Source organism: Lactuca saligna, chromosome 5 (genome assembly GCF_052625555.1).
Source record: "Lactuca saligna cultivar CGN05327 chromosome 5, ASM5262555v1, whole genome shotgun sequence".
NCBI lineage: Eukaryota > Viridiplantae > Streptophyta > Magnoliopsida > Asterales > Asteraceae > Lactuca > Lactuca saligna.
The window spans coordinates 19,905,757-19,914,620 of record NC_136421.1 but is presented as its reverse complement, the minus strand read 5'-3'; the positions used below and the strand labels follow the sequence as shown (position 1 = coordinate 19,914,620).

At 35.6% G+C, this 8,864-nt stretch overlaps 2 protein-coding genes across 2 annotated transcripts; one reads left to right on the top strand and one right to left on the bottom strand.

Annotated features, from left to right (window-relative positions):
• Nucleotides 1-1,878: 1,878 nt before the first annotated feature.
• Nucleotides 1,879-5,369, top strand: LOC145048864 (MA3 DOMAIN-CONTAINING TRANSLATION REGULATORY FACTOR 1-like). Its single transcript, XM_078997490.1, has 4 exons — nt 1,879-2,160; nt 2,280-2,517; nt 3,186-3,280; nt 3,371-5,369. The coding sequence occupies exons 2-4, from the start codon at nt 2,295-2,297 to the stop codon at nt 5,171-5,173; spliced, it is 2,121 nt and encodes a 706-aa protein (XP_078853616.1). The 5' UTR covers nt 1,879-2,160; nt 2,280-2,294; the 3' UTR covers nt 5,174-5,369.
• A 90-nt stretch (nt 5,370-5,459) lies between these two features.
• LOC145048865 (Haloacid dehalogenase-like hydrolase (HAD) superfamily protein) lies at nt 5,460-7,802 on the bottom strand. Its single transcript, XM_078997491.1, has 8 exons — nt 7,332-7,802; nt 6,929-6,999; nt 6,544-6,702; nt 6,393-6,459; nt 6,204-6,299; nt 6,037-6,083; nt 5,803-5,883; nt 5,460-5,705 (listed from the first exon to the last, which is right to left on the bottom strand). The coding sequence occupies exons 1-8, from the start codon at nt 7,665-7,667 to the stop codon at nt 5,585-5,587; spliced, it is 978 nt and encodes a 325-aa protein (XP_078853617.1). The 5' UTR covers nt 7,668-7,802; the 3' UTR covers nt 5,460-5,584.
• Nucleotides 7,803-8,864: the final 1,062 nt, after the last annotated feature.

The following is an 8,864-nucleotide window of genomic DNA, read 5'->3' as shown; positions in this document are numbered from 1 at the left end:
AAATCGTTTCTACACGACGATTTGGGCACCCAACTCGTCGAGTAGGTCTAAGAACATGACTATAAACTTTAAACTTTATATCTGGGAGTCGGGATGTTACAAAGTGATTAACCATTCTTTCATTCTAATATCGTATGGACAAGAGATATGTATACAAATCAATATATATTCTAAGATTTTGTTTCCCGATTTCCAATTTTTGATGACCTTATTAGACTACGAATTTAACACATCAATTAGTTTAGGTCGGGCCGAACACTATAATGTTAACATAAAATCACTGAGGGGCTCAAACGTATCACATTTCCTTTATAAGAAAAAAGGAATAAATAAACTTTGAGTATATAATTATAACCTCTACTCCTCTTGCTATATATGGACCTATATTTTATAACAGTTAGTTACAGATGTGTTAATGTAATACTAACACACAACAAAGTTGTAAACACATTTCATTCATAATGCTAGCTTAATTTTTTGGTGGTTCTAAACAACTGAAACTATTTGATATGTGATAAGGATTTGTGGGCAAATAATGGTCCATGTGTACTTTCAGGCATGGTAAATGATTAGGCATTCCCAAAAAATAAGTTTAGTTTATTTGAAGTTAGAAAAATAAAATACAATATTATTCTTATTAGATTATTCGGGGGATCATTATCATAATTATCATATTGATTTCATTAGAATTCGATATACCTTCATAGTTTTCTATCGGTTGCCCTTAAAGATGTCAAAACTATATTAAACAAAATCAACTAACATGTTAGCAATCGAGGCAACAAAATGGTAGTAATCAATACGTTGGATATCCAATATATATGTCTGACGCCATATACTACACAATGACGTTGATTTGCTCCCACGAACTTCCACTACAAAAAAAACTCTAAAAATTTGGTTACATGAGCCCATTTTAAATAACAAAACATTATTGAGATATAGATTAATGGTAAAAACATTGAACCCTTCAAATTGCAATGTCACGTATATGCAGAATGTAGACAACATCAATTTGATATATATATATATATATATATATATATATATATATATATATATATATATATATATATATATATATATATATATATATATATATATATATATATATATATATAATATGTTAGATTTTGTATCATCTCAACAGTTTTATAACAGTCATACGAAATCTATCATTTCGAAATTAATGGTTATTTTTGTAATTAAATTAAAAGTTAGTCATTTCACAATATTTTTTCATTTCTAATATCACATGATTTAATATTGAATTCCATATATTTTTAGAATTAACTTGGATTATCTATAATATAAACTAGAAAAGAAATCATTACTTTGCATGAGGGCAAAAGATAGTTACACGTTTATAAATGTATAATCAATTAAACCATTGGGTGTGAGTAACGGTTTCCCATGTTATTACATGTTATAACATAAAGTGGGTGTCGTGTTTATAATGTTATTACATGTTATAATATGATGTTAAAATGAAAATGATAAAAAAATGACTTCTATTTTGATTACCAAATCCTAATAACACATTCCGTCTAAAGATTTTAGTTAACACGTATATTGAAATAGAGATCAACTAAATATCCGCTCTTCACATGTAATAATTTGATCTAAAAAATATACAAAATAAACCCTTCCTGTCGTTCACAAAGCCCTAAATACGAGGGCATGGCTGTCTTTTCACCGGAAAACGAAAACCCTAGATTGGTTGAATCTGAACTAAAGAAGGGCAAATGCGCAGACCAATGAGGGTGTACGGTACAACTCACATTAGCGCAAAATCGCCACGTGTAACCTCGCTAATAGACGGTGACGTGTCCACGTAACCGTATCCTCCCTATAAAAAAACCTAGTCTCCGTTCTCATCCATTTCTAATTCGTTATCTTTTCTCTCTCATAATACACACAGTGTATGTGTGAGACTGTGTGTTTATTACTCACAATTAACACTGATCTAGGGTTTCATATTACGAATCACCATTTCCTGTCTGCAAATCGACCTGGAACTGATTTTATTACTGTTTATTGAATAATCATCGATATAGTATCTCCTGTCTTGGCTCGAGATCCGGGCCAAGAGCAGTGGAACAAGAGAAATCTGTGCGAGAGGTCTATCGCATTTGCTGTGGAATCGAATCTATCTTCTCTGTAAGTGAAGAGAGTCAGTTGATGGATCTATTTTGTAATCAATCGATTTGATTTGATAACGTTTATTGTTTCAGTTGCGTGATTCGCTGGTTGATACTTAGATTGGGAATTTTTTGTAGGATTTGCGACTGGGAATGGCGTCGCCACGTGAGGGGTTTTTGACTGATGAACAGAGGGAAGTGTTGAAAACAGCAACTCAGAACACGGAGATTTTGTCATCGTCGCCGAAATCGCCGTCGTGGTTGATGTCTGAACATCAGATTAAAGCTCCGGCTGGGGAAAGGGCGCCAAACGTTGGAATTGCTGTCAGGCATGTGCGTCGCTCGCATTCGGGAAAGTTCGTTAGGGTTAAGAAAGGTGCGTGCTATATTTTGTTTCTAGTTGGAGTAATTTTTTTAGGATTGCTATTTTGCCTAACTATAAAGTTAATATTGATGGTCGATTGCATCGTTAGTAAGTGTCACTATTTCGCTTTAACTCCTCTGGCTTGTCTCGTCTTTTTGAGTAGATAACTCATATAGTTGCAACATTAGGCGCTGCACTGTGAATTATTTTTTTTACCATATCCGCATCCTTTGTCGATGTACTATCATGTTTTGGTTGATAAAATTGATTTTTCCTCTGGAAATTTGTCCAATAAGATCTGCGATAGGTTGGTAGATGTTTGTTTTAATTTTAAGATCTGAGTGGTAAAACCAGAAGATGATAATAAGCGATAATGGTATATGGATGAGTGAAATAGGCAGTTACTTGTTTCCATTTGTTACAATGGTGCCTTGAAAATTTGTACCCAAACATGATATGATTCAGCTTCATGTATATTTTGTGTTTTTGTTTCAAGGCTACAGTTCAACTTTTGTATACTTTCATATTGAGCAAATCTTGGTGTCCTGTTTCTAGTATCGAATCATGATTTATAAATTATAGCCAATTCTTGTGTGTAAAATGGTCCTGCTTTCTCTTTCTTTCGCTTGTTGTAGTTGTATATGTTTGTCTTCTCTTTTGCTGATTAACTCTACAAACAGATGGTGGTGGTGGCAAGGGTACATGGGGGAAACTACTTGACACTGATGGCGATGCTCATATCGATCGCAACGACCCTAATTACGATAGTGGCGAGGTAGCTAATTATGACCATATTACTATGATTTTTCAATCCTTTTTTGTTTCTTGTATCACATTCATATTCTTAGCTTTTCATTCATTGTAGGAGCCATACCAACTTGTTGGATCTTCTGTCTCTGATCCTTTAGACGAATACAAGAAGAAGGTAGCATCCATCATTAACGAATACTTCACCACTGGTGATGTGGATCTAGCAGCTTCTGAACTCAGGGAACTCGGGTCATCTGAATACCATTCCTACTTCATCAAACGACTCGTATCCATGGCCATGGACAGACACGACAAAGAGAAAGAAATGACTTCTGTTCTTCTTTCAGCTCTTTATTCAGACGTCATCAGCTCCACACAAATCAAGCAAGGTTTTTTCATGCTTCTTGAATCTGCTGATGACCTGGCAGTTGACATACTCGATGCAGTTGAAATCCTTGCTTTATTCATCGCCCGTGCTGTAGTCGATGACATCCTCCCTCCAGCATTTGTCACAAGGGCAAAAAAGTCATTACCCGAGTCATCAAAAGGGTTTCAAGTTCTTCAAACAGCTGAAAAGAGCTACCTCTCGGCCCCACATCATGCTGAGTTGGTCGAACGTAGGTGGGGTGGTAGCACCCACGTAACTGTTGAAGAAGTCAAAAAAAGAATTTCTGATCTTTTAAAAGAATATGCAGAAAATGGCGACACTGATGAAGCTTGTAGGTGCATTCGACAGCTGGGTGTCGCTTTCTTTCATCATGAAGTTGTGAAACGTGCGTTGGTTTTAGCCATGGAGATGCGCGCAGCAGATCAGCTCATTTTGAAGCTGTTAAAGGAGGCATCGGAGGAGGGCCTGATAAGTTCCAGTCAGATGGTCAAAGGTTTTGCGCGTTTACGCGAGAGCCTCGATGACCTGGCGCTCGACATCCCGTCTGCAAAATCGTTGTTTGACTCGCTGGTTGACCGTGCGGTTGCCGACAGCTGGCTCGATGCATCGTTTGTGAACTCGAGTGACGTGGCGATGACGGAGCGTGATGACATTGTGAAACTGAGACGTTACAAGGAAGAAATCGTTACGATAATACACGAGTATTTTCTCTCAGACGACATTCCGGAACTTATCAGGAGTCTTGAAGATTTGGGTTTACCCGAATATAATCCGGTCTTTTTGAAGAAGTTGATAACTTTAGCTATGGATAGGAAGAATCGCGAGAAGGAAATGGCTTCTGTTTTGCTTTCAGCTCTTCACATAGAAATATTTTCAACTCAAGACATCGTTGATGGTTTTGTCCTTCTTTTAGAATCCGCTGAAGACACGGCTCTAGACATCCTGGATGCTTCAAACGAGCTGGCGCTGTTTCTCGCGCGAGCTGTGATTGATGATGTGTTGGCCCCACTGAACCTGGAGGAGATTGGTGCCAGGTTGGCACCGAATGGGAGCGGGAGTGAAACGGTCCACGTGGCGCAGTCGTTGATAGGGGCGCGGCATGCTGGGGAGCGGTTGCTGAGGTGTTGGGGGGGAGGGACGGGGTGGGCGGTGGAGGATGCAAAGGACAAGATTGTAAAATTGCTGGAGGAGTATGAGAGTGGGGGTGTTGTTGGGGAAGCGTGTCAGTGTATTCGTGACCTTGGGATGCCGTTTTTTAACCATGAGGTGGTGAAGAAGGCTTTGGTGATGGCGATGGAGAAGAAGAATGACAGGATGTTGGATTTGTTGCAGGAGTGTTATAGTGAAGGGCTGATTACTACTAACCAGATGACCAAAGGGTTTGGGAGGATGAAAGATGGGTTGGATGATCTGGCGCTTGATATTCCCAATGCTGATGCCAAGTTCAAGGCCTACTATGAGCATGCTTTGGTTAGGGGATGGCTGATTCCCGTGCTTAGTGCTGCTAATGGCGATGATGTTGTTGCGTAAGAAGATTTATATGGATGTGGATGATGAGTTGTACGTTTACACACACAGCACGATGTGACATGTTTTCATTGTTTGTTGGGAGTGTGATGTATAAAAAATGGTTGTTTTTCGAAAACCTTAGTTAGCTCTCAGACTACTGGATCTTTGCATATCTCTTCTTGATACGATGATGAATGAACCTACTACTGTTTTAGCATGGGGTTGGGGATATACATATATTTGTATCTTTGTCTTTCCATTTTCAGATTATAGCTCTTATCTCTTCTTGCCTTTGCTTCTATGGAAATTTGGTTTTGTGAATTTTAATTCTCAAAGTCTTGTTTTGACAAGATAAGATGAATACATTTTATTCCCTTTGTAAAATACATGAATTGTCAATTGGTTGTGCGATGGGTGGCAGGCATATCCTTCTTAGACGTACTGTTTTTGAAGAAGGGTTGTGCAGAATTCAAAATCAAATCTTTCTTCTGGTGGGTCTCCGATACAATCAAAAACCGCATCTGCATTTGCAAAGTCCTCATCTGCTGTATAACTGTGCAACAATTAAAAGAAAAAAAAATGTTTTTCAGAATCTTACTATGTATATATAGAGAGAGAGTCCGACTTGTGGAAAAGAGAGAACATATTACCCACTCTTGGTGACAATACATGTCATTCCAGCAGCTTTTGCAGCTGCAAGGCCTATTCCACTGTCTTCTACAACAACACATCTGCAAAGTGCAAACACCAACAAAAAAAATCACACTCCTATTTTCCAACACATTTTATTTAGTGCCATTGGCCATTGCTACTCTTTTCTCTATTATCTAATTTGTCGTTAAATGTCTACAATACCCTTTAATGTATTACATGAAAATACCAACCTTGATGGTTCAACTCCTAGAGTGGTGGCTGCTAAGTTGTAGATCGCCTGCGGAAAAGTATCAAGTATAATCCTTGTGAATACACACACGCACACACCAAGTAGAATCCAGGAAAATTTTGAGGTAATTTTGTAGCAAATGAATATGACAAATGAGGAGAATTCTACCGGATCGGGTTTTTTACGAGGAACCACATCTCCGGCAAAAATTTGGATCTTTGCAGCTCGCTCAGGTCCCAAAAGAAACGAGACAATAGCGGACACCTGGAGTCTCATTCAAAACACTATTTTTTACAAATAAACCAATAAAGAATTTGATGACACACATATACGATTGATTATATATGAGTGACATACCGCCTTTTCATTAGAAGTGCTGCAAACAGCAACTTTGACATCTTTGGCAAAAGCCTGATCAATCAACCTGTTACCGGTAGTTTGTAGTTTAATTAGAATTTAGAAAACATACCAACAACCAAATGAATTGTTTGAAACAAAAGCTGCTTACTTTGCGACTCCAGGACGAAGTGGCAACAACTTCTTCTCGATAAGGACCATAAACAGCTCGGTTTTTCGTTTGTGAAGTGACGCTATAAACTCTTTCCTTTCTTGTTCCCCTTTTGGCGCCTTCTCTGGCCATGTCGTTTGGTTGAAGTATGCAGTCATTCTTTCATTACATTGCAGAAAGATGTTAATATATTAATCTCATGTTGGACAAAGAGGGTAATTACGTGTTTTGCATTGACTAGAATAGAGAGTGAATTCCTGTCCCACCTTTTTAAATTATCAAGACAAAATTGCAACTTTTGTCTTATGGACTGACAGACTGAAGTTACTTCTTGTCCAATACTTGTAACAAATGCGGGATTTAAGGAGTGAAAACATGGTGTTACCTTTCTTTTCCACCACCGATTTTAAGCAATTCACCATACAAATCTACATCCCATGTTACACCCAATTCTTTCTGTGAAATAAAATTAAACATCTAGTCAAATTCTTCAACAATACTTCATATATAAAAAAAATAATAATAATAATCACATTTTGACTTTTACAAGTCAAAACCAGACTAATTCACAGCCTAAATCCGGATTGAATTATTGAGAAAGTGTTGCTGAAAATGTATTATATATATCATATGCTACTAACAGAACAATTTTCAACCAAATTCGTGTGGATACTATACTCGCACTTTCAACCAAATTCTCACCGATTTCGAATCAGAAAAGAAAGAAGTTGACCCCAAAAGTCAAAATGTATCCGAGCAATGTAATTATGAGACAGAATCATACATACTTCCGCGAATGTGTCGTTGAAGGAGACGCGATGGCCGTCCTTCTCGGTATCAACGAGCACGCCGTCGCAATCAAAGAGGAGAGCTGAAGGAAGAACAGGTGAATCAACTGCCGAACATCTGAAACTACTCCCTCTCGATCTTCTACTACAATTGCGAACCAATGGATTCGAAAATTTTGATGTTGAAGATCGAACCGACACTTCTTTGCCGATTACAGAAGAAGGTTGTAATGAGGGTCTGACTTGATGGGTGTTGCCATGGCGGGAGGATGTCTTGTTGGTGCTGAAATTGTCGGAGCAAAGAATAGAAGAAGCAGGAACGATGATTGATGCCATTTGGGGTTGGATGGTTGGTCGAATTTTAGTTGAATTTCATGTTTTTGATGAACTTGTGATTGGGAAATGGGATTGGGTTTGTGGAGGGAGAGGAAGGTATGTGCTTAAAACTTTATCTTCCATGTCCATTGGATTTGCATAGCCACCACATACACCGTCCATGAGAGTTTGGTTGCAAAATGAGACAAAAGCACTTCCAACCTTCAAAATTATTCATTAACATTTTCATTAATTTTAAAAATATCATGTTTATACATCAATTATCTTGTGTATATGTCTTAGAATTGATATAAAAGTAGTGTCTTATCAACCCTACTCTTTTTTATTCGTATAAGAAAAAGTTGTTTGGCTTAAATTCATTTTGAATATATATATATATATATATATATATATATATATATATATATATATATATATATATATATATATATATATATATATATATATATATATATAGGTTTAGGTTCATTTGAGATCATTCTAATTTTGTGAGACCATGAGACCAAATCTAAAAATAATTTTAAAATACAAAATAAATAGAAAAATTCAAAAATTCTTTTTTTAAATATTATTTTTGGAACTTGAATTAACTAAAAAAATATAAAAAAAATAAAAATAAAACAAAAATTCTGTTTTTTTTTTTTGAAAAATAGGTGAAATATTCTAAATAGAATATTACACTGACATATTCTAAAAAATAATTTTAAAATGAAAAATAAATGGAAAAATCTAAAAATTCTTTTTTTAAATATTATTTTCGGAACTTGAATTAACTAAAAAAAATTAAAAAAAAATAAAAAAAATTCTATTTTTTTTTTTGAAAAAATACGTGAAATATTCTAAATACAATATTACACTGTACATATTCTAAAAATAATTTTAAAATGCAAAATAAATGGAAAAATCAAAATTTTTTTTTTTAAATATTATTTTCGGAACATGAATTAACTAAAAAAAATAATAAAAAATAATAATAAAAAAATGCGTCTCACGGTCTCACAAAATATAGGTGGTCTCAAATGAACCTAACCCTATATATATATATATATATATATATATATATATATATATATATATATATATATATATATATATATATATATATCCCTACCTAATAAAAGAGTAGCACATTTGATACGTGTCAATCAATCAGAGCTTTACATTAATTATTTGTCACTTATTATTCTAAGGTTTTTC

Bases quoted from the DNA above. Each gene is read 5' to 3' on its own strand.
- LOC145048864 (XM_078997490.1), top strand. From the start codon at position 2,295: ATGGCGTCGCCACGTGAGGGGTTTTTGACTGATGAACAGAGGGAAGTG. The intron at 2,518-3,185 runs GTGCGTGCTATA...CTCTACAAACAG, and splicing joins GTTCGTTAGGGTTAAGAAAG to ATGGTGGTGGTGGCAAGGGT. The intron at 3,281-3,370 runs GTAGCTAATTAT...CATTCATTGTAG, and splicing joins CTAATTACGATAGTGGCGAG to GAGCCATACCAACTTGTTGG.
- LOC145048865 (XM_078997491.1), bottom strand. From the start codon at position 7,667: ATGGCATCAATCATCGTTCCTGCTTCTTCTATTCTTTGCTCCGACAAT. The intron at 6,460-6,543 runs GTAAGCAGCTTT...TACCGGTAACAG, and splicing joins CTTCGTCCTGGAGTCGCAAA to GTTGATTGATCAGGCTTTTG. The intron at 6,084-6,203 runs GTAGAATTCTCC...ACTTTTCCGCAG, and splicing joins CTCGTAAAAAACCCGATCCG to GCGATCTACAACTTAGCAGC.